We start from the raw sequence: 24180 nt of genomic DNA, 5'->3' as shown, positions 1-24180 counted from the left end.
ATTTAAAGCAAAGTATTATTTTTAATAAAGTAGTGGGTAGCAGCCTCGAGAATATGCGCCTCCCGTAGCACTGGCAGGTCCTTGGCGAGCAGCGCGCACAAAACTCCCACTATCCAAAAAACTGCGTCCAGGATAAGCGGAGCAGCACTGACGCTGCCACAGCCGAGAAACTGCACACTGCGCCTGCGCGTCGCAGAAGCCTCTCTTTCCCATCTCCGCCTCTCTGTCTCGGACTAGCACGCAAAGATAGCGGAGTGCGCTTGCGCGGACTCCGTAACCCCACCCCCCGATTCTGATTGGCCGCGCGCGGCTGATGTACGGCACCGGGTGCGCTGCTGTCGCGCGGTTCGGCCGTAAAGCGCAGGCGGGAAATCAAGGAAGGGAAGGGAGAAGGTCGCGCTCCGGAGGGGAAGCCGGCGTAGGTGAGGCGGCCCTTGAGTCGACCCAGGCCTTGCCTGCCTCCCTTTCCCCTGAGCCATGTTGGGCGGGGCATGCAAATAAGCCCTGCGTGGGCGGGGCAGGCGCATGCAAACGAAGGCTGTGGAGGCGGGGCCGTTGCATGCAAATGTGGCTCCAGGGTGGGCTGGTGGGTTGAGGCAGGTGTGCCCTTTGCTGCTGGGGCAGAGCAGTCTTGCCCTCTTCCCACCCACACAAATCTAGGCCTACCTTGCAAGGTGGTTGTTGCTGGGCATAACTCTGGAGTTCTTGAATGACTGATCAATTCCTCTTCGGATGTTAAGTTGTTGTTGTTTTGATTGTTAGATACTTCAGGGTGAGGAGTGTTGGACTGAGACTGATGAAGAAGACCCTGGTCCGAATCTCTCCTGCCACGAAGCTCCCTGGGTGACCTTGGAGCACTCACAAACTCCCAGCCTCACCTACCTCGCAGGGTTTGTTGTGAGGACAAAAGAGGAGGAGAGCCACACATTGCCGCCTTGGGCTCTTTTGAGGAAAGGTGGAACGTGAGTGTATGTGTCAATAGCTGGCCTGGAGCGTTTGCCCTCTAGTTAAAGAATCCTGGAGATGGAAGGATCCAAACTCCTGCTGTTGCAGGGAACCTGTTATTTCAGCTTCCCTGTTTGGTGGCCATCCAGCCTCTGTTAAAAAATCTCTCGTGAAAACGGCCACCACTTTCCGAGACAATCTGTTCCATTGTTGGACAGCTTGTACAGCCAGGAAATTCTTCCTCATGTTTAGGTGAAATTGCCATTCTTGCAATTTGAACTTGTGAGTCAAATCTTTCCCTCTAGAACAAATCAGAATAAATTTGCTCCTTCACCTCTGTAGCAGCTGTTCAGACATTTGAAGATTGCTGTCATATTGCCCCTTAGTAGTCTCGGTGCTAAAAAAATACACAACTCTTGCAGCCTTCTTCATAGGGCTTTGAACATTTTTGTTCCATGCCCCTCCACAATGTTCTAGCTTGCTGATAGTCTTTTATTATTTCTGGTTGCTCTGTATCTTTTCCAGGTCGTCAGCAATCTGCTTCATTCTCCAGATGTGGTCGTATCAGTGCTGAAAAGTGGGGTATGTTTATTTATTTCACCCAAGCCCTGGAATATTCTTTTCTCAGTGGCATAACTTGACATGAAATTGTGTCGGAGCACAATGGTTCTCCTTTGCCTGTGCCTTAGGTGTGGTATGTGAAGTGTATAATATCTCACGTGGGGCAGAAAAGGTTGGGTGAAGAGAGATAGTACTGAGTTTTCTAGATGTTGATTGTGGGGCTGCATTTTAACGGGCTGCAGTCTCCTGTCTTTGTGTTCTTGACTATGGCAGATACAGCTTTTCTGTAACTAGTTCTTCCCTGTTGCCTTTTTTAAAACAGCATTTTTGCCTTTCAAATCTCAGTGTATGATTTCCCGATAGCCTGCTTAAGTTTTAACTGAACAAAAGCAAGAATGTAAAATTTAAAAACATAATTTTATTTTTTATCATTTCCTTGTTATGCTCTACTATTCAAGTACTAGGTAACAGTGGTTCGGTATGTTCAGTATTAAAAAGCATTTGTTCTGTATATGCTGTAACCAATTTGATTAATGGACCATGGCAACACAGTTCCCCACCCAGCCAAAAAAAGACCTTTTGTTTGCACTCTGTTGATGCTAAATACAAATTCAGTATTTTATGTCAAGCAATTCAGCATTTGAACAGAGTTGGACTTCCTGCCGGTTCTTAATTAATTAATTAATTAATTAGGGAATTGCTATAATTCTGCAAGTGTTGTTACGCAAAATAAAATAAAAAATCCATGCATCGTTGGCTTTCTCTCACATATTTTTCAGAGATGTTCAGTTTGTGACAGTGTGTCCTTTGCAATGATCATCTTTTGCAGCAGGACCTGAAATCACCTCTGCCTAAGGCTATGGGTGGCTATTGTCTGTCTGGGTCTACAGAACCTGGCTGGGGGAACTTTTGCTCCATGTCAGTTACCTCTGTATAAGTCAAGGAGATTGTGATGCTGGCTGATGTTGTTTTAAGCCCTGATACAGTTTTGCAGATTGATTTTGCATAATAATGTTATGTTTTCCAGAAATAGCAACTCTTGGGATTTATCTGTGGGGCTCGGAAAGGGCTAAAGGACCCTCATCAAGATGTTCCTCCGGCTCTTGTCTGATGTCCGGTGGCAAAGAGCTAGCCCAGGATGGAGAAGCATGACCAGCTCCCGGCACAGTAGCACAACTGGAGCAGAACCTCACCTGACCCCTCTGCCATCACATGCAGAGGTGGTTATCTGTGGGGGTGGAATCATGGGCACATCAGTGGCATATCACCTCTCCAAACTCGGGTGGAAGGACATCGTCTTACTGGAGCAGGGCAGGTAAATAGTTTTTTTTTCCCCTTTGCAAAAGAAAATAGGTGTTTGATGCAGCAAGTAATGCTGTGTGGTGGAAATGGGAAGGTCTTGTAGCAAAGGTAAAGTGTCCACACACCTGTTAGCTAACTGTAAGATTCAAGCTGAGAATTTATCTACATCTTTCGAAAAGGCATTTGTATTTTCTGGAACTGTACTGCTTCAGGTTAGGACCAATATTCAGATGTTCTCCTCACTTAAAAAACAAAACAGGAACAGAACCTCCCCTTGCATGTAGAAACCCAACATGGTGGGGAGATGACTAGACTCAGCTAGAACCCTTCTCTGATATTCTTGTTTTCCACAGGCAGCGGTCCTTGTTCAGTAATATCTTCCCTACATCTGATAGCTTTCTTATGCAGCATCTTATCTTTGGAATTCATTTCAAGTTGCTTTGTCTCTGTCTTTCATGGGGATGAGGAATTTGTGTTCCTCCAGTTGTTGTAGGACTCCAACTTGCATCAGTCCTAGGAAGCATGGCCAATAGTTAGGGTTCTGGGAGCTGCAGTCCCAGCAACATCTGGAGAGTTAAAACCTACCTTTTCTGTTTTCCTTGCTTCTGTTTGACTCAACATCTCATACCTTGTTTCGTTTCCTTTACTTGTGCTTCTCCCTGCAATGGGGGTATCTTTAAAGACTGTCTGGCTGGTTGAAAATACAGCTGCTGGGCTATTAATTGGGACCAAAAGTTGGGAATGTTTTCAGCTGGTGGCTTGGTGCCTTCTTTAAAAGCCTGTCATGGCTTGGGACCTGTGTACCTGAGACAGCACCAGTTCTCACATAAACCTACCCATTTGTTGGGATCATGGGGGGGGGGGGAGGCTACAGGAATGCTGACAGTCTGGGGGTTTTGTTCCTGAGCAGTTGGGATGCTTATACAATTAAATACAATTGCACCTGCTAATACTGGTATAACAGGCTTCATTGCTACCAGCACAGAATCAAAGTTTCTGTAGAATTTCTGCATGCTTATTAAAATCATAGGGTGTAGACTCATGGTTATTAAGCTCTGTCTTCTTACACTTGTAATCAGGGTAGTAAAAATGTTCTAAAGGAGTGAATTCCCCCCATTATTTCAGTGCATACTTAAGATTGCCTTTGAAGCTCTGATCTCTGTTGATTTGGTGTATGGATTCCTGGCATGGTTGTTATTCCAGATTACTTAACTTTTAGTACATTGGTGTGATCTCACTTGTGTGACAACAGAGTACGCAAGGGTGATTGGAATGAAATGCTTGTCACAAGAACATAAAAAGAGCCTGCTGGATCAGGCCAATGACCCATCTAGTCCAGCATCCTGTTTTCACAGTGGCGATCCAGATGCCAGTGAGATGCCTGCAAGCAGGGCTGGAGCATAACAGTACTCTCCTCTCCGGTGGTTTCCAGCAACTGGTATTCAGGAGCATTACAGTCCCCGACCATAGAGGCAGAGCATAGCCATCATGACTAGTAGCCTTCAATAACCCTTTCTTCTATGAATGTCCCATGTCTTTAAAGTATCCTCAGTAGCATTAGATGCTGGTTTGGCATTAGAGGACAGCATTGTGTATGTTGTCTGAGTTAGTCTTTAAGACTCAAAGAAGCCCTGCCAGAAACCAGCCGGTTCCTTTACGTTTCCTTTGCCAAGGAATGCTGTCCTGACCCTGTGTGCTGGCATTGCCCTGTCAGCGGTGTGCAAGGGCAAATGTTTGCCCTTCCTTTGGCTCTGGTGGCAGAAATTGTCTCCTTGCACTTGGGCTCTCCTTGTGAAATCTGGAATGGAAGGCAAAGCGTGCCTCTTGTCAACACACAGCTAAAAATATCCCCTGCCGTGTCTTAGTGGCACACTTGGGCTTTGCGTGCTCAGCACCCAAGTTGGGTTTCACAAACTCCATCTTTTGTAAAACCAACACACATTTGCTGACTGTGCCTCACTTCTTCAGAGGAGCGCTTTTTTATTTTGTTGGGTGCTGGGAAGAGCATGGAGGAAAGCAAGGAAAAGGAGATTGGGATCTACTTAATGCCACTTTATTTCACTTCATACAAACTTAGAACTTGATATGGAATTTAAAAAGAAGCTCCTGCTTTATGACTGACCATCTAAGTAAAGATGAGGTGTTCCTGGCAATCTTGAAACTGTGTGCTGTGAGAGTATGTGATTGCTTTTTGATACTTCTAATTGTTTTTTAAATGTTTTACATACATTTTTTTAATTGTATTGTATTGTTTTATCATTCATGTATTTGCCACACTGGGCTCCTTTGGGAGGAAGGGTGGGATGTAGAAATAATAACTAAATAAAGAGGATGGGGCTTGAGGATCCATCCAAATGCAGAGCTTGTAAAGCTTAGTGCCTTCCTAAAAGTGAATAATTGTGACAGGTTTTCCAATAGAAACCAGCCCAAAGAAACAGAGCCTTTCAGTTGCCTTTCTTCTAGCCCTGGCAGTGATTTCATCCAGTCCAGGTCCCCAAAAAGAAGAGGAGTAGAAATATCAGGCTCACAGTCGCTGGTATGGTTATGTAATCTATTTGTTTCCAGACAGGAAGTAGCTTCTACTGGCTTTGGTGGTCTGTGATCCCAGTATACAAGCCATGCCACCTTTGTAACACTTGCTGGTGGCAATGTGGGGAGGTCTCCTGGGGGGAAATATTTTTCCTTTCTCCAGGATGCTGCCCATAATCCCCACTAAGTGCTACAAGTTTCCTGACTGTCGGCTCAAGAAACTGCCTTCTGGCAGAGTCTTAGGAAGTACAGGCAATTGTATAAGGTGCAAAAGGCCCCACTCTTTAACTGGTGGAAAGCCTTCCCTGCCTGATTCCATAGGAAATGACTCCCTGGGTCATTTGCATCTAAATGTCCTAAGTTCAGTCTCCAGGTAGGGTTGGGAAAAGCTCCATCTGGAAACCTGGAGTGCCAACCACACTTAGCTGGTGGGCCAATTGGCCTGACTCTGGGTATGGCAGCTCCATACTTTCTTAGGGAGCCCTCTGCCCCTGACTCATGACCTCTCCTCTTGGGCCAAACAAGCTTCCAGAGTCCCCACAGACCCTCCTGTGTTTCCCTCTTTCAGGCTAGCTGCTGGTTCCACGAGATTTTGCGCGGGCATCGTAAGCACAGCGCGGCACCTGTCCATCGAGCTGAAGATGGCTGACTACTCCAACAAGCTGTATCAGCAACTCGAGCAAGAGACTGGGGTAAAAACGGGTAAGGAGGGGTCACTTCACTGAGCTTTGTGGCTGAGCAGGGGATGGGGGAGTCAAACACTCAGCAATTCACCATCCTGTCATTCTCCAGAAGGGTTGCAGATATTAGCCACCATTTGCACCCACCTGAAATGAACCCTTTCTGGGGCTTTCCTGTACCCTGACAGAGGGTGCCTGTACTTGTTCCAGGTTACGTGAGGACTGGCTCTATCTCCCTAGCTCAGACGCAAGACCGGCTGATCTCCCTGAAGCGCATAGCCTCACGGCTCAAGTAAGTGTAAGAGCAACAATGAGGAGGAGCACCATGCATGGGCCAGCCTTTCTGGAATAACTTATAATCAGGGCCTGGCCGGTTGGTGCTGGTCTGTGTGACAGGGCCTTTTCAGTGGTGGTTCCCCAGTTGTGGAATGCCTTCCCTAGCAAAGGTGCTCCTCCTCTGTCATTATTAACTTTAAGGAGGAATTTGAAAACATTCCTGTTTCCCAAGGCCTCTGGTGGCTGAAGAAACACTGTTCAGGCACCTCAAATCATTGAATGGAGGAATGTTTTGAACTGCTTTTACAATGTTTTTTTTAACTGTAACTGATTTTCAGTGTTTCTAATGGTAATTGTCTTTAAAATATTTGCTTTCCTTGCCACCCTGGGCTCCTTGCGGGAGGAAGAGTAGGATGTAAATTCAATAAATATAAATAGCAGCGACTGGCCTTTGCTGTGTGTGTTCTCCAACAGGGTCATGGGGATCCCATGTGAGCTCATCCCGCCCAAGAGAGTGACGCAGCTCCACCCGCTTCTCAACATCCACGACTTGGTGGGGGCCATGTACCTCCCAGAGGATGCTGTCGTTTCATCAGCTGATGTGAGCCTCGCCTTGGCCAGCGCTGCCTCTTTGAATGGTACGGCCCGGCCATGTCTTTTTGTCGGCAATACCACTTGAGTGCGAACCTCATTGGGAGAGACATTGCTGATTTGTCTGCTGCTTGCATTTCTAATTTGCAAAGTAGATTACAGCCTTTAGTGCAGCCTTCCCCAACTCCAGATATTTTGGACTACAGCTGATGGGAGTTGTAGTCCAAAATATCTGGAGGGCAATTGGTTGGTGACTGGTACTTTAGTGTGTATTCCCTTGCAGGCATCCTGTATGGAAGCCTTTCCCGACCTGGTGCTCCTCACGTGTTTTGGAGCACAGCCATGCTGGCTATAGCGGATATGAGTTGTAGTCCAAAACCACTGGAGGGCAGCAGGTTTGGGGGAAAGTGCTGTGCGAAGTAGGTCTCTGCTCCCATTTTTCTGAAGGGAGAACTGAGACTGAGGGCTGAACTACATGTAACTCAGAACTCAGGCTGCTGCAGAAACTGACAGCTTCACATCAAGGTCCTCCCTCTCACATCTCAAGAGGAGGGGCTGAAGTTCAGAAGCAGAGCCCATCTTTTGCATGCAGAAGCTCCGAGGTTGAATCCCTGACATTTTCAGGAGGACTGGGAAATCCTAGAAAGCCGCTGCCTGCCAGTGTAAACAAGAATGAGCTGCTAGGTTTACCAAAGTGCTGACTTGGTATAAGGCAGCTTCTTGTGTTCCTGGAAAACGGGCATTCATAACGACATCAGCTCAAGTTGAGCTACACAGTGCAGAGGCCGAGTGGAGAGCTCAACATGGGACTGCTCCTTTGGGTCGTATCACTCTGCTCTTTGTAGCACGTATTTCAGCTTTACGGCTGCCATCCTACACAACCCTTGCCTGGTATGCAAGTCTCACTGAATTCAACAGGGCTACTGTTTAAACACATAGGAACTGTTTGCAAGAAAGAGTGACTTGCCACTAGCCACACAGCGAGAGTGTGGCAGAGTCCTCTTTCCCACCCACTGTGCCACACTTACTTTCAGCTTGTGTGAATGCTCTTGCATGGGCTACTCTTCCATCCCGCTAGAATCCTCATGGTCCACTGGAACATGTTAAATGTGCAAAGCAAAGTTGTATCCTTCGGAGCTCTTCCACAGTGGAGGCATGATTAACCCACTCTCTGTTAACCTTGGAACATACCCACGAAGCTGCCTTATGTCAGTTTGGGCCATTGCTCTGTGCCGCATAGGATCATTTCTCGCCATAGGAAGGCACAACCTTGTGCCATCTTAAAGTGTTGGACTACAATTTATACAGTGCATTTTCCACAAATGCTTGTGGTTCACATTAAAAAAAAAAATCTAAGTACAGTAGTACAATAATGATACCTTATAAAAAGCATATTACCACTATAAATGTAGCACAACCCGCCCATCAATTACCAGTTCATTTAACATATTTCAATATTTAAGTGAACATAAATCTCACCAGTAGGTCAAGTAAAAATAACCAATAATTTCACATCCAAAAGTTCCCCCAAAGTTGCTGGTTAGTACCTAGCAACCCCCATCTCCCAGTTCTTTAAACCACAAGTCCAAAAGGCCAGAAACTTCCCTTGGCCTTCCCCTTGAAGTAGTTGGCCATGCTGCCATGTACTCCTAGCACCTCTGCATTGCATCAGGTTGCCTGTCCCATGTCTGCTCTGACCTATAGCAGCTCCCCAGCCAACTGGGATCCTTTTGAACATGCAAGAGATTGAATGTGCAAACAAAGCAAGTGCTTGAGCTAGGGTCAAGTTAAAAAACAACAACCCTCCTCTAAGGACATGTGAAGTTGGCTTTTTTTGAGTCAGAGCAACATCAACCAAATCCAGTGTTCTTTACAAGAATCCTCCCAGAAATTGACCAGTGGTCCAGTGTTGGCACCCTGCTCTGCCTTCTGCCCACCCCCTGCTTTAGTGCAGTCTATGTTACGCTGATTGCTTCTGGGGTACAGCAGTCTGCTGCTTAATTTCTCAGCTCATCTGTGAGCATGCTGATCTAATTGAGACTCTTGATTTGTGCTTCCTGTAGCGATTCCACTACAGGGGTTGAACTGGATGACCCTTTAAGTCTCTTCCAACTCTACAGTTCTACGATTCTAATTTCTGGCTCCCTTTTCTGCTTTCTCCACCCAGGTGCCCAGATCCATGAGCGGACGAGTGTTATCCACGTCTTGTGCCAAAAGGGTTGTGTGGCTGGAGTGGAGACTGACAGAGGGATGATCAAGTGCCAGTATTTTGTTAACTGTGCTGGGCAGGTCAGGTGCCAATTGTTTTGTGTGGCTGCTGTTGTCGGCATGTGTGTGCATTGACTCAGCAACTCCTGTGAATGAACTCAGATTTCTCCTGATGCTTCTTTTTCAAGAGGTCCTGGGGAATTCTTTCCAAATTAGCAAAAAGGTGTTCTCTCAAAAAGGCAAGCCTTTTGTGCTGGCATACATACACCCTCGGGCTTACAGGGCTTTGTGTTCAAACTAGAAAATGGTTATTGTCGGGCGTTTCCTTCCATGCTGCACCACATGTCTAGTGTGAACTGAGTCAGGGCAAACCTGGCTTCCTATGCTGACTGCATGGCTGTGGGATTGGTGGGAGGGAAGGATCCTGCACTCCCAAGTTGGGTATTTTAGTCTGGGCTATATTTAGTCAGTGCTTACCATTGGAATTGTGAGCTGCAGAATCAGCTAGTTTAGTTAATGGTGAATAATTTATTTTGCCTCTAGTTGTAGAGAAGGGCAAGGAGCTATAAGGCACTAGTGCCAGCCTTTGCCAAGCGGGTGCCCTCCAGATGTTTGCACAGGATCTCCTTGCCCCATCTCATCCGGCACCTTTTCTGTCTCGCTTCCCTATCCCCTTCCCTGCAGCGTTACCTGGCATGTGATCCCATTAAGCTACATGGTGGTGCATTCTGCCTTCCGCTTGAGCGCTAACTTCCCTGCCTTGGTTTCAGTGGGCTTACGAGCTGGGCCTTTCCAACGAGGAACCGGTCAGCATCCCTCTGCACGCTTGCGAGCACTTCTACCTCCTGACCCGGCCCTTGAAGACGCCGCTGGAGAGCAGCACGCCAAGTAAGGACCCTCCCTCTGCACCTTCTCATGGATCCCTTTGCCTTCCATGCAGGCACTCAGGGCCATTGCTCAGTTGCAGTGCCCAAATTCTGGACGCAGGATGGGTGGTGGTGGTGGTCTGGGAAAGGCCTTTGGCTGAGACAGAAGAGAGCCCACGTCAGCCAGCCAGTGGGCTGTATTGGGTCAGGAAGACCCATGGCTGCTTTTAAGGAATTGGGAAGGAAATGAACAAGGAGGCACTGGGTACAAAAGTTGTGCTTTGTAGTCCTCTCTGGGCAGCTGTGGCATGCGGGGCTGCCTTTGCTTGCCCAGTGGCTCTTAAGCAGTTTTTGTAAATCGGGTGGGGAACGTTTTTGGCCTGAGAGCCACTTTCCTTCTGGGCAACCTTCCGGGAGCTGCATACAGAGTGGTGGGTGTGGCAAGAGTGGGCGTGGTCAGGCAAACACCATCCAGCCAAGTCAGAGGTGCCGTGGCAGTTAAAGGGTGCATTCTAGCTAGGCAACATCATGAGAGGAGGACACACCAGGGCCAGATACAGGGGGCTAGAAGGCTTTATTTGGGCCCTTGGCCTGAGGTTCCCCACCCCTATCGTAAACAGAGGATAGCACACAGCTCAGCAGCTACAGAAGAAAGGGGAGGAAGTTTTCATGGCTGGTTGGGATGCCACATTCAGCTAAAGCATTGGTTTTGACTGCGCCTTGCTCTAGCTGCTAACCCAGGGGAAAGACTTTTGGTCACATGTGTAAAAGCCCAAGAATCAGTGTAAGGTCGACTGTGTCTCCCCAAAGCAGGCTCTAGCCTTCTTCCCTGATTGAGCTTGCAGGGAGCTGTCTGCCTGCATCCAAACAATCACTTCTTTCCCTTCCTGCCATCCCCCCCTCCCCATAGCTATTGTGGACCCTGATGGGAGGATCTACATCCGCAGCTGGCAGGGGGGCATCCTTTCAGGTGGCTTTGAGAAGAACCCCAAGCCAATCTTCACAGAGGGCCGGAACCAGCTGGAGATACAGAACCTGCAAGAGGACTGGGATCACTTTGGTACGTTGGGTGAACCAGGAAAGGGGGCTGTTCCCAAGTCCTCCAGATGCACCTTTCCTAATATGAGACATGTTGGCTTGAGCAAAGCATTGTGCAAGTGAGTGAGTGCCTGGCTTGGTGGGTGACACCTGCACTTCCTCTTTGCTTTTACAGTTAGTTTATAAAGTTCTCCTCCCTTTCCCTGCCTCGGCTGGCCCACTCTGGGCACATTGTTGATTGGTGCTGTGAGCAAAAAGCTTTATTCTGGGCTCTCAACAAGCGCTACAAGCAACAGAGTCAACATCTGTGGGCTGCTGTGTTTGCAAACTTGGAACTTTCTTGATGGTGATGGGGTGGGGACAATGAGGGTTTGGGTATGCTGCCCATCCCTCCAAATAGTGATTGTTTGTTCTGTCTCATCTTGGGGAGTAGAGCCACTTCTGAGTGCCCTTCTGCGGAGGATGCCAGATCTGGAGGCTCTGGAGATCGTGCAGCTGGTCAATTGCCCAGAATCCTTCACTCCAGACATGCGGTGCATCATGGGAGAGTCGCCCAATGTGCAGGGCTACTTTGTCCTGGCAGGGATGAACTCGGCTGGCACGTCTTTTGGTGGAGGAGCAGGCAAGTAAGTGGCTCACCCCTCTCTGCATGGGAGAGGCAGAGGGCCAGGGATGAGAGCACCGCTTGTAGAACTCTATATGCACCAGCTTCCTGTAGGTGCATTTCAAGTCTGTGTGCTGCTTCTCTAAGGCAAAGCTATGCCAGGGCCCTGCAGTTTCTAGCAGAAGGGGCTGCTCACTGCTCCTTGTCTGCTGCTACTTTCTGCACATGCTGGCACATCCCTCTCTGTCCTCCATCTGGGCAACTGCAAGGCATTATCAGAGTTCAAGGGCACATCTCAAACCAGGCAAAAAGATTCAAGGAGGTGCAAAGCAGCTGCAGTAAGGGCTGTAGCTGGTAATGGGATATGGTGGGGGAGGAGACTTGGGGGCCAGATAGGGAGATTTTGAGGGCTGCATTTGGCTCCCAGGCTTGAGGTTCCCAATCCTTGAGCTAATGGATGTTCCTTGCGACATCCAGAGTTGCTGTGACCTTTCTGGTTTGGGCAGAGGGATTTTATGTTTTGCTCTCGCTTGAGCAAGGAGGGATTGCAGGCAATAATGTGTCCCCACTGTAGCTCTGTCTCCTACTGTATTATCTCTGGGTGTAATTACCGCCCCCCCACCACCCTGCCACAAGCACAGTCTGTTAACTGTCTGCTCTCCTGCACTATTTAACCTTCTGGGCCTGCTTGTTTCCCTCCTTGGCCAGGTACATGGCTGAATGGATGGTGAACGGCTACCCCTCTGACAACGTGTGGCCCCTGGACCTGAAGCGCTTTGGGGCTCTGCAGAGCAGCCGCACCTTCCTCCGCCACCGCGTCATGGAAGTGATGCGTAAGTAGCCTGCGGCTGGACTCGCTCGCACCCCACGTTAAATCAGGGCTGTGTAGGGTGTTCTTTCTGGACTAGGAAGGTGATGGATTTGTGTCCCTTCCAGCGCTTTGATTCTGTGATTCTGTGGCCCCTCCAGCCCTGATTTATGACCTGAAAGTTCCCCGCTGGGATTTCCAGACCGGCAGGCAGCTGCGCACGTCACCCCTCTATGACCGTCTGGACGCACAAGGAGCCAGGTGGATGGAGAAGCACGGCTTTGAGAGGGCCAAGTACTTTGTGCCGCCTGGGAAAGGTGAGAGCGCTGTCCTTCCGTACGCAGCACTTGGAGCACGGGGGTGCCAGCATCTTGTTGTTTTGACCCAAGTCCTGTGCTTCCTCATCTTCAGACTTGCTGGCCCTGGATCAGAGCAAGACCTTCTACAAGCCAGACTGGTTTGACATTGTGGGGGCAGAGGTCAAGTGCTGCAAGGAGGCTGTCTGCGTCATTGACATGTCCTCGTTCACAAAGTTTGAAATAAGTGTAAGTGTGGTTGTGAGAGAGATGTGGACCAGCACTGTGGGCCTGGCATCTGCTTCTGTAGCTTGCTTGGGTGTCTAGAAACCCTCTAAGTTTGTTCAGTTGATACAGAGCTGTCGTTATTTTATAAAAAGCGACTTTTGGCTGAACCATACAGATGAAAATGGCAGCAGCAATTAAACACTCTTGGGCAGACCAAAGCCTTTAAGGCAAGAATGGGGCAGCTGTGGCCCTCCAGATATTTATGGCCTATAACTCCCATCATCATCTTTCTGACCACTGGCAATGCAGATGGGAGTTGGAGTGCAGCCACATCTGGAGGACCACAGTTAACCCAGCCCTGCCTTAAAAGGCTCACGGGAATAAATAAAAGTATTGTGGAGAGGCACTGGAGAGGCACCCTGATAGGACCATTCCAGAGGGTGGGTGCTGCCATGGAGAAAGGTCTTCCTCCATGTATCAGCCAAAACTTGCAAGATGGACATTTTGTGAACTTTGGCACTGAGCTTTTCCTCAAGTCTTCTGAGCTTCTAAGCCTTTATGATTCAAGCTGTATCTCTCCAGGCAGCTGGAATGAATCTTACGGAGAGAAATGCACCTTAGTTTGGAGAGGGCCCGGGCTGTAAGCAAGCAAAGGGTTGCCCGTGTAATGTTCATAGCTATTAAGGCCTGGAAACTTGCCTTTTTGTGTGTTTTTAGGAAGGTGAGTTCTGTGGCAAGGCATTAACTAAAGTAGCAAAGTGGCTAAGAAAATGTGTAATTTAGGGTAAATAAAGTAAGAAATGCATACACTGAGGAATGCGGGCTTACTTGTGTCAGGAGCTGAAAGCTGTTTCAAAAAGGGATGGGCAAATCCTGCTTCTGCTGCTGCCTCTGATTTCTTTCTCCTTTCCCACCTCCCCATGCTGCAGTCCACAGGGGATCAGGCCCTGGACGTCTTGCAGTATCTCTTCTCCAATGACCTGGATGTGCCTGTGGGGCACATAGTGCACACAGGGATGCTCAATCACAACGGAGGATACGAGAACGACTGCAGCATCGTCCGCCTAAACAAGCGCAGGTAAGCTTATTCGGACTCATCCTTTTGCCTGCTCTTGCTTCTGCTTTGAAGACTCACCTCTGTTAGTGCTGTGCCTCGAAGAAGAGGATACAAGAAGAGCAGATCTTCCCAGATTTGATTTGGAGGGGGGATACATTATGTTTTGTGAAGGAGGGCTTCCTTTATTCTGTCCTGAATATACAGTGAATCAGTTTCATGACAGACACAAGAAATTGCTACTTTATATGCTTTCCCCCCCTTCTTGAAGTGTTACGTTCACCACCTACAGCCTTTGTTTATTTGCAATATCTATTTTTGTGGAAGTCCCATTGGCCCCCAACCAGCCTGGCCATTGGTCAGGGATAATTGAAATTGTAGTCCAGTAACAGGTGGAAGCCCAAAGGCTGCCCGTCCCTAGAATCTATATTCCACAGATTATTATTTTTAATGTTTCTATATCCCACCTTCAAGAAGCTCAGAGTGGTGTACTTGGTTCTAGGCTTTAATTTTCTTCTCAAATGAAGGGCTGAATTGAGCAAAGTGCTACAGGCTTGCCTTTGAGTTTGGTAAATATTTGGCCTGCATTCAGGGAAGCTTCTGATGCCAAATTTCACTGCCTGGGAGGCCGGTGGTCTCATTCTTCACGCCAAGAGAGTACAAGACAGGGCCCTCAAAGTTGCAGGAAAACCATTTGGGTTATAGGATGTGAATTGTTGTTTCACATTAGTTATGGGAATACTTTGTGCTCCAGTGCCTCTGCAGCTCAGGTACAGCTTTGTATGCTTCAAGGGGCACCTTTCAGGGCCATGTTGGAGGATGGAACGCCTCCCAGGTTGAATGCAATTGCAAGAACCTGAGAGCCTGGACTCAGTGATTATCCACCTCAGGAGAGTCGCAAATCCCAACAGGCTTTGCTTCAAGCCCTCTGTGGATGTGGCCACGATACCTCCCCACTACCTGGCTCCTGCCTTGTGCTTAACCTTCTCCATTGTACTTTGCATTCCAGCTTCTTCATGATTTCCCCCACAGACCAGCAAGTCCATTGCTGGTCCTGGTTGAAGAAGCACATGCCTGTTGACAGCAACCTGTTCTTGGAAGACGTAACCTGGAAGTACACAGGTGAGGCAGGAGGGAATATTGTGCCTGCAGGTGCCGGCACAGCTGGAGTGGCTGCAGATGCTGCTTCAGCAAGAAGTCGTGTTTTCAGTTGCTCTGGAGCCCCATGTTGGCTGCAATCCAAAACAAAGGGAGGGCAGCCGGTTGGGGAAAGTTGCTGTAAAAATATGAATGTGGCAAATAGGTTTTTGCAAATGTATTATCCAGGTATTCTCACAGGCAATGCAGGTTTGGTTGTGGCTCCCTATAGGCATCTGATCAGTGACAGATCCAAGCTTGGTGCTATGTAGTGTGGGAAACGCTCCCTGGACTTATATGCGAAGTTCATTTTGAAATTCTGGTTCCCATTTCACATCTTCTCTTAGAATCCTTTACCTCTTAGAAGATGATTTACTTTTACAGATGCTTTCACTACTCAGGGTGGAACTATGCTCTCGCATGATGCCACCATCAAAAAAAGGCAGCCCCATGTTTCTCCTATCATTGGCTGCCCGGTCACACCACAGTTATGTCATGGCAAGGGTGCCTGAAGAGAGGGGAGGGTGGCTGTGGTTGAACTTGGTATGGGGTTTCCATCTTCAGTTGCAGTGCCATGTCAAGATTAGCGTGCAATTCCTCTGGTAGCAAAGCTAGGTTTGTGGTCACCAGATGGGCGTGCTTTAGTGCTAGTGTTAATGAGCCTCCCTGCTTTAAATGAGCCAAACGTAAATCCTTGCTTGTTCCTCGGATCCACAGATGTTGTTGGAGCCCAGCTCCCATCATCCCTGACCATTGGACTTGGATGATGGGCTCTTCTTTCTGCAGCAGAATTTGATTTCATGCCTACTGTTATTTCCAAACCATATGCCTCCTCTGTCAATTATGGCCCTGAGCTGTGCTAAGGAAAACTGAGGGGTGGAGTTGACTTGGGTGGGACCTTCCCTTTCATTCTGTAGATTGCTCCTAGGTAGAAACCCTTGTGCTTTTCTCTACCTAGCATTGAATCTGATTGGCCCACGTGCTGTGGACGTCCTGTCAGAGCTGTCCTATGCTCCAATGACCCCAGAGCACTTTCCATCCCTCTTTTGCAAGGTATGTCACATGTTTTTCAGTTTGTTTTAGAAATCTACTTACTCCTCATGCAAAGGAACCGGTTCACACAATGGCCTGGTTCACACACTGTACTAAGGTGCGGTTTGTTTAACATGAGTTAGCCAGGAGTTGTCCCACAATCCAACAAAACCATGGCTTGTTGGTTACAACGTTAAAATACAATAATAAGATTGCTGCTGGGCATACCCTTGGTTTGTTTGTTTTCAGACTTCTCCTGCATTGTGCCTTTGTTAGTTTGGGTCAGAGTGGCCATTCAAACTACAGTAGAGGAAAGGTGCTGGATTAGCATGTTAATACCAAGTTGTAGTTAAAACAAACCAAGGTTCACAAGCCAACAACAAACAATGACTCTAGCTGCTGGGCATCATTCACACACTGAATGCCTCTACCCTCAGGTTTGTCACCTAAGACCACGCATAAGGCAGAATGGCTGGGGTCATGTTAATGTTGTGTCTCAAAGTGGCTTTATGTGATGCTCTGGTTTTCAAACTGTCCTGGCTTTCTTCCAGCTTTTTATGGATTTGTGATGTGTAGCCAAGTTTGTTGTTGTTGTTCATTGCCTGCCCTTCTACCTAAGGTCCCAGGTCGGGTTACAACATTCAAATACAATAATAAGATTGCTGCTGGGCATACCCTTGGTTTGTGTGGGGTGGTGGTGAGTCCAAGCAGTTCTAGACAGTGCCTTGTGCAAGCTGAGACTATGTCATTGAATTCAGCATACAATCTGTGGTGCAAACATGGGGGCAGGGCTTCACTCAAAGTTGGAAGAAGGCTCCTTAAAGATAGGACACTTTGTAGACTGATGCCTTTGTGGCAGGGCTCATACAGAGTTCCATTTTTGGCCAATTTGCAGGGTACAGGTTGTGCGTTTACCAGGCAAAGTGTCCTGCCATGTCTTCGTCTTGCTGAATATAGCAATGACTACATTGCAGGGTGTTTCTTGCCTGTTCTGTAGCAGTTCTCAGCTCAGAGAATATCTGCGGGTTGAGGACAGGGGTGGATGCATTTATGAAGGGTGCCTTAATTCTTCTCTGTGCTGGTGCAATAACATCTGGAGGGCATCCTAGCTACCTTTGTCCTACATCATTCAAAGTGCTTTACATTCTTGGTAATACAACAGGCCTATAGGAAACTCTTTATTATTGCAAGTAAGGCAGGGAGAGGGCAGTTGAGGCTGAGAGAGAGCAGCTGGCATAAGGCCAACTCAGTTTTTATAGCCAAGGTGAGATTTAAACTAGGCCTTCCCTGATATGTAGCTCTCTTTTCTTTTATCCGCCGTGCTACATGAACAGTCTTACTTGCTACAGTGGCTCGTTTCATGCTTCAAAACACGACCCTCCTTCCAGCACCAGAAGGAATGTTCATTCTGTAAGGCTGGTTGGAAAACCTACAGTGGGACCTCTGATGCTCTCAATGTCAATGAGCCAGTGAGGCTGTATCCTCCTAATTACACCCTGGTGATCACAAACTGGCTGCCCACAAACAAATTGTAAGAGACGCTTTTGTACACTGCAAAAACAGAGAGTGGTTTGGAATGCCCCGAGTCGTTCTGTCCAGCATGTAAAGCTTGGGAATTTATTTTTTCAAGTTTTTTTTATCGGTGTAACTTCCCCCCCCCAAAGTATTCCTCTCCTCTCTCCAGCATATACATGAACCTTCTGTCCCCAGACAGAGAATCCTGTGTCCAATCCTTGTGAATGGAGAATGTTATCATGGAAATGGGCCTGACCTCTGGACCCCACCCTCAAAAATGAATCTCCAAATGCAGGGGTGGCTAACCGTTTTTTTTAGCATGAGGGTCACATTTGCCATTTGAGGGGTTGCATGCAAACACACAGCCCCCACTCCTGGACTGATCCATGCTAATCAGCTATAGGGGGCAGTCATCACCTCCTTTCTGCTCATCAAATGATCAATCTGATGGTGGGCAGTGATGATTAAACGGGGGGGGGGGGCTGACAAGAACCATGTAAGCTACCTTCAGCTCCTTGCAGAAAAAGGTGGGATATAAATGCAACAAAATAAATAAATAAAAGACACCCAGGAACCAGAAGCCAGGCGCTTGAGGAGTCTTTTCTTGCAAGCTCCCAGCTGCTTGTGCTCATTGCAGAAGTGTTTAAAAAAAAAAAAAAAAAAAGATTGTATAATGTTTATTCTACCGTATCATGTCTGCTTGCTTCTCTGGTGCTTAAGCTTCTTGATTGTCTCCTTCCTCTCAGGTTAGAGAGCGAACGACTGCTCCCTCTCTTCTTGCCCTGGGTTGCCCATGTGCTTTTGCCATCTTCCATTTTCTTCCTTTGCTTCCTGTTTCCTACAGGAGATGAGTGTGGGCTACGCCAACGGTATCCGTGTCATGAGCATGACGCACACCGGAGAACCAGGATTCATGCTCTACATCCCCATTGAGGTGAGAGGTGCTTTGTTGTCTTCAAAACTTTGATTTGCAGGACTGAGGAGAACCTCTTCTCCCTTTTTCCACGGGATGGTATATAAAGATCCAGAGTAAAAGACTTGGCTTAGAAGTACAAGATAATAATGTCCATGCTGTCTTCTCAAGCTCACCAGTTTGTCCTACTGTGTGTCTCAAAAAGGAGATCTACCTGTTGGGGCCTAACTTTCCTCGCTTTCAGACCACATTGTGAGCAGGAAAGAATCCAGTCAAAATAGGCCCATATGAGTTGCACTTTGCTAGAACAGGCAAAAGGTCCATCTAAACCAAGCTACCTAAATATACTCAGCTTATAGGTAGCACATGTTGTTTGCCTTCAGCATCAAACAGTGTCAGAAGTACTCTTCCTCTTAATTAGAAAGGCTCCATTCAGTTTGTCAAATTGTTGTTTTTATCCATTGATAGACAAATTAACAGAGAGTAGCTAATAATCTGTGAACTTGCAATATCAGACCAAGGCAACCGTGAGCTGGCTGGGTCTGCTGGAAGTCCTAAATCAAAGCATCTGGAAGGCACCAGGTTGGGGGAGGTATTGCTACTACTTATTTTGTAAGGAATAAACACTTTTTAAAAAATCCCCAAAAGGGGCATAACTTGGCATTAAATTCTGCCTGCAAAAGCCACTACAGGCAGCTTTTGGAATTGGCCACAGGGAAAATGCAATCAGATTCTTACACTAAACAACTACCTAGAGGAGGCGTAGGCAAACTCTGGCCCTCCAGATGTTTTGAGACTACAATTCTCATCATCCCTGACCACTGGTCTTGTTTGCTAGGAATAATGGGAATTGTAATTCCAAAACATCTGGAGGGCCGGAGTTTGCCTATGCCTGACCTAGAGCGCTGAGCAATCTCTTTCTCCTAGGACATAGTTACAACAAGCCGCTTTTTGTAAGGCAACATAGCTTCAGTTTGTAGTTTGGTGACAGCAAAATGTGGAAGCTGAAGCTGCTGGGCAAAGTTTGGATGAGCAAACAAACCATGGTTTGATAAGCCATAGTTTAATAAACCACGGTCAAGCGTTATGTGCAAACCAGGCTATTCAATGCTGTTTGCTGGGCTTGGTTGGTGGGACGTTGTCATCCGCAGCTTTCTGCAGCTGTCCAAGGGCTGCTGCCATTTTTCACTCTCTAGAGTTGCAGATGTCAAATGTTGTATTCAAATGCCTCTGTACTGTTTTTCCAAACCCTCCCCTTGCAGTATGCTCTGCACGTGTACAACGAGGTGATGAGCGTGGGGCAGAAGTACGGGATCCGGAATTCTGGCTACTACGCCCTCCGCAGCTTGCGCATCGAGAAGTTCTTTGCCTTCTGGGGCCAAGATCTGGATGCTTTCACCACACCGCTGGAATGTGGGCGCGAGTTCCGGGTTAAACTGGAGAAGGTGTGAAAGAGAGCTGGGCCGTGGGGGGTGTCTGTATGTGTGTGGCACAGAAAAGGCAGGCTGCCTTGAAACGAGCGCAACACAACCTCCCTGCAGTGTGGGCATCATGTTTGCCTTGGGCCTGGGGGAAGTGGATTCAAACCCCATCCTAGCCATCAGTTTCCTGGGTGGCACAGGGCAAGTCACTAATTTGTGGGCTTCAGCTTCTCTTCTGTTAAGCTGCAACAGCAATGTAGGATGTGGAAGGTACCCCAAGGGTCATCTATCCAAGCACGTGCAATGCAGGAATCCCTTGGTCCCTTGTAGATAAATTCCCCATAGAATATAAAGCAGGAGCTGCCCCTTTGTCCAGCCCTGACTGATGCTCCCCCCCCCCCCCATTCTCTTTCTGCAGGGCACTGACTTCATAGGGCGGGAGGCGCTGATGCAGCAGAAGCAGGAAGGGGTCTACAAGCGCTTCATCATGTTTGTCCTTGAAGACCACGACACAGACTTGGACCTGTGGCCCTGGTGGGGGGAGCCCATCTACCGGAATGGCCAGTACGCAGGCAAGACCACCAGCAGTGCCTATAGCTACACACTGGAGCGGCACGTCTGCCTGGGTTTCGTCCTGAACTTGGACCCAGAGACCGGTGAGGAGCAGCCGGTGACACCCGACTTCGTCAACCAGGGCGAATACGAGATTGATATCGCAGGGCAGCGCTTCCAGGCCAAGGCCAAGCTTTATCCCTTCAGCTCCCTCTTCACGACCCGCCGGCGCAAGGATGAAATGGAGTTCAGTGGCTTCCAGGGGAAATAACTCAGTGCTGCATCTTTCAGACTTTTTAACGCTGCTGCTCGTTGGGACTTTGTATAGCCCCTCTGGTCTGTTACATTTTGTATATCATAACACTCCCCCCCCTTTTCCTTCCGTCTCCTTCCATACATATCTCTTCTTTTCTGCTCATCCCGGTTGTTTTCCAACATTGGCTGAAGCCACTGAGCTCCTCCCCAAAAGGGATCTGTTGCGTCCTGAGCTCCAGCCTCCGCTTGTCCAATCAGCAAGGACTCCTGTGCCCTGAGAACATTGGCTGTGGCCTGGTGGGACCTCTTGCGCTTGGAAGCAGCCTCGGGCCTTTGGGATCTCTCCTCTCTTGCAACGTGCCACATCACCCCAGGGCCCATCAGGCACCTGTGCACCAACACCCAGTGGCCAGCCCTTGTCCTTTGTAGTTTTCTTCCTTGTGCTGCCTGTCGGAGAGGCCAGCAGGCACTGTAAGGTATCATCGAGTTTTTCTCCACATTAGGAGTGTGTGTGAGCAATCTGTGAGCTGCACCACACAGGGTCAGCATCCTACAGAAAATTTGGCTTCCCTGGAATGGAGCTCCCTGGAATGGACTCCTCAGTGTCTATGGATTGTGTGGCTGAGGGTGCTTGCTTCTGGGTTTGCAGAATCCCCCTTCCCTTCTGCTTTGTTCTTCTTTGTGTTCAGTCTTGGATTGGTTGGTTGGTTGTGCAATATATGGTGTTCAAAACCCTCACCTGTGCCACTTAGGGGCTGACCAGCCTTTAGTCAACAGGCCTCTAGTTACTTAGAGGTTGGGGCTGAGGGCTGTGGGTGTAAGCTGCACCATCTTAACAATGGCTGAGCCATGGGTTGTGTCTTGGCTTTGTGTTGGCACCCCCCCCCCATCCAAGTCCTGTGGGTAAGTGGTTGGTCACCTTTGCTTGGCCCCAGAATGGCTCTCCTCATTCCCAGCACTCGCCTCCTCTGCAGGTGCTGAGAACAGAATCTTGCATGCCATCTTTCACAAGGAGGGCCGTCCCATCTCAGGATTTAGGGAGTGTTTGTGTTGGGTGGAGGGAAGAGCCTCAGCCTTCTCACTGTCATGGAAATGATTTGAGGCTGGGGTTTCTTTAAGCCAGGGGAATATGCCCTGAAAGGCAGGCATGCCATGCCGAAGAGTGTGACCTCTGCCCACTTGCAGCAGTCCATTAGCTGTCACTGCAAACAAGAAAAAGGAAACTGATCTTGCAAATTCTCCCAGCAATACAGATCGGTGGGATTTCATGCTGCCACAGTTCCCTTTGAAAAATCCTTTAGACTGGCTCCCAGAGGCTGCTTTGTGTCTTTCCCTTCCTCCCTTTTTTCTACACGCCAGGCAACTCTTCTCTCCTGTCTGAGTTGCTTGACGTATCATAATGTTGCTGACCATTACCCACGCAATGTTTTTCAGTGCTGCTGCCCTTTCCGAGGGCAAATGCCTGAGGTCCCTGCTCCCATACTCCAAGGTTGCCAGTCAGCAAAAAAAGTCTAGATAAGGTCTTCTGTGTAGATGTCTCTTGAATAGAGTTCCTTGTAGCACTGATGCTGAGGCCTTGGGCCCATCAGAAATGGCTCCTCACACAAGGAGAGGCAGAACTGAACATTTCCCACAGCAGGCCTCAGCTGCTGGGAGAGGAGACTGAGAGACTGTATTACCAAGACTCTCAGGCAGGACCCCCCAAAACAGCAGCACAGATAGCGAGGCTTCCTCAGCATCTGCCCCAGGAAGTGTGTGAGATGCAGCTGAAGCCGGCTGGACCAAAGACCAGATGGTCCCTTTGCTCTCCCCCTTCTAATTGTGTTGCTTCCCATTTATTTTTCATAAATGGACGGGCTTAAAAGGACTTGCTACTTGCTGTGTGTATGACCACCCCACTTTGTCTTCTGGGAGCTTCTCAAGGCTCCCCTCCCCACGCTGTTTCCCAAACATGCATAAGTTTTAAAGTCCCTCCCACTTCACTGTCAACTCTCGTAAACAGCAGGGTTGGTTTTGTTGTTAAATTTCTGGCCAGATGCAAGTAAATGGTACTGGGGCCTCCTTACCTCCAGCTACCTTTGCACCAAAGACAAAAGTTTTGCGGGTGGAATTCATAGCAGGCAGGCAAGGCAGGAAGGCAGAGCAGAGGTCCTTGAGCATTTGATCCTGTGCATGAAGGCCATCCTTGTGATACGTGCAAGGCCCTACCCAGATCAGCCTACACAATCCTGCAGAGTTTGGGTCTTCTGCCTTTTCCAAAATAATGTTTTGAGGGATTCCTTATCTAACAGTCTCTCTCACTCACTCCTGGTTTCTCCCTCCCTGCTCCTAGAATCACTCCTCCAATACTCACTCCCTTTTCATTCTCAGATGCACTTTAAACACATTTGTTCATTTTGACCTTGATTGCCAGCCCTCTGTGATCATTCCTTCATGGAATCAACTCCAAAACTAGCAGAGGTGGTTTTTGTTTTTTTAAGCATCATTATTAAATTAAGAGCACTTGCCAGCATCTCTTCTGTGGAACAGGCACCGGAGATCTGGAAGCTGGCTGAGCGAACCCTCCCCTTCACTCTGGAGTGCCTTACGCCTCATGAATGTTACCTAACGGAGGGAGCAGAGTCATGCCTCAGCTCCGTCCTGTATCAAAAACTGCTGCTTGGCTGTAGCAGGCCACCATGGCAGGATTCTTGGGATGCTCTGGAGCCTTCTGACCCTCTCTGGGTGTTGCTGGCATCAACTGCTGTTGCTGTGCCTGCACCTCTGCAGAAAGTGTATATCTGTCTGGACTGGAAAACCAGGACGTTGGGAGATGCCCTGCTCCTCTTCCAGTGGAAGTTCCCAAGGACTCCTGGTCGAAAGCGCACAAAGGCAGGGGAGCAGCTTCCTTTCCTGTCCAACCGGGAAGCCTGCATCTTCATCATGCAGCATCTCTGCAGATATATTTCCTGTCCCACTTTGGTTTTCAATGCTACCTGGTTTGTATATCAATAAAGAGTTGTTTTAACTACTGTTGCTGCAGAGTCTGTGACTTGTTCCCCAGGCCCATCCAGGAGGCTGAGTTCTGAACTTGAACTCCCCAGCCTTTCTCAGTTTGCTGTCTGTGTGAGAGAGATTTCTGAGCCCTGTCTAATGCAGCAACCCCAACCTAGTACCCTCCAGGTTTTTTGGACTATGGCCCCCATCAACCCCAGTGATGGGAAGGCTGTTCTGATGCCCCCAACACCAGTTCAGCAGCTTTTATTGGGGATTACTGGCTAGCTGCGTGTGGGACAATGAGAAGTGGAGTCTAGGGGGCCTCCACTTTGACTCTTGCCTGGGCTATAACTTCACCAGACCTTTAGCAAGCCAGTCCCTCTTGACCTCAGC

General features: G+C 48.4%; 1 protein-coding gene across 5 annotated transcripts; it reads left to right on the top strand.

Moving 5' to 3' along the window:
* Positions 1-287: 287 nt before the first annotated feature.
* Positions 288-23822, top strand: PDPR (pyruvate dehydrogenase phosphatase regulatory subunit). Of its 5 annotated transcripts, none has more exons than XM_083452856.1 (20): positions 288-422; positions 763-962; positions 1471-1527; positions 2540-2821; positions 5906-6039; positions 6228-6309; positions 6768-6931; positions 9052-9173; positions 9863-9980; positions 10869-11018; positions 11430-11622; positions 12309-12433; positions 12570-12725; positions 12820-12953; positions 13862-14010; positions 14996-15108; positions 16082-16176; positions 18515-18604; positions 19846-20028; positions 20423-23822. In XM_083452856.1, the coding sequence occupies exons 4-20, from the start codon at positions 2595-2597 to the stop codon at positions 20825-20827; spliced, it is 2640 nt and encodes an 879-aa protein (XP_083308982.1). In that variant the 5' UTR covers positions 288-422; positions 763-962; positions 1471-1527; positions 2540-2594; the 3' UTR covers positions 20828-23822. The 5 variants fall into 5 exon arrangements, with proteins under 5 accessions (XP_083308982.1, XP_083308983.1, XP_083308984.1 ...); XM_083452857.1 differs by having other exon boundaries at positions 2534-2821; XM_083452858.1 differs by having other exon boundaries at positions 763-968; positions 11430-11618.
* The last annotated feature ends 358 nt before the right edge of the window (positions 23823-24180 follow it).

Source organism: Podarcis tiliguerta, assembly GCF_965153285.1.
Source record: "Podarcis tiliguerta genome assembly, chromosome: 8".
Classification (NCBI taxonomy): domain Eukaryota; kingdom Metazoa; phylum Chordata; class Lepidosauria; order Squamata; family Lacertidae; genus Podarcis; species Podarcis tiliguerta.
This window is presented reverse-complemented; position numbering and strand designations above follow the sequence as displayed.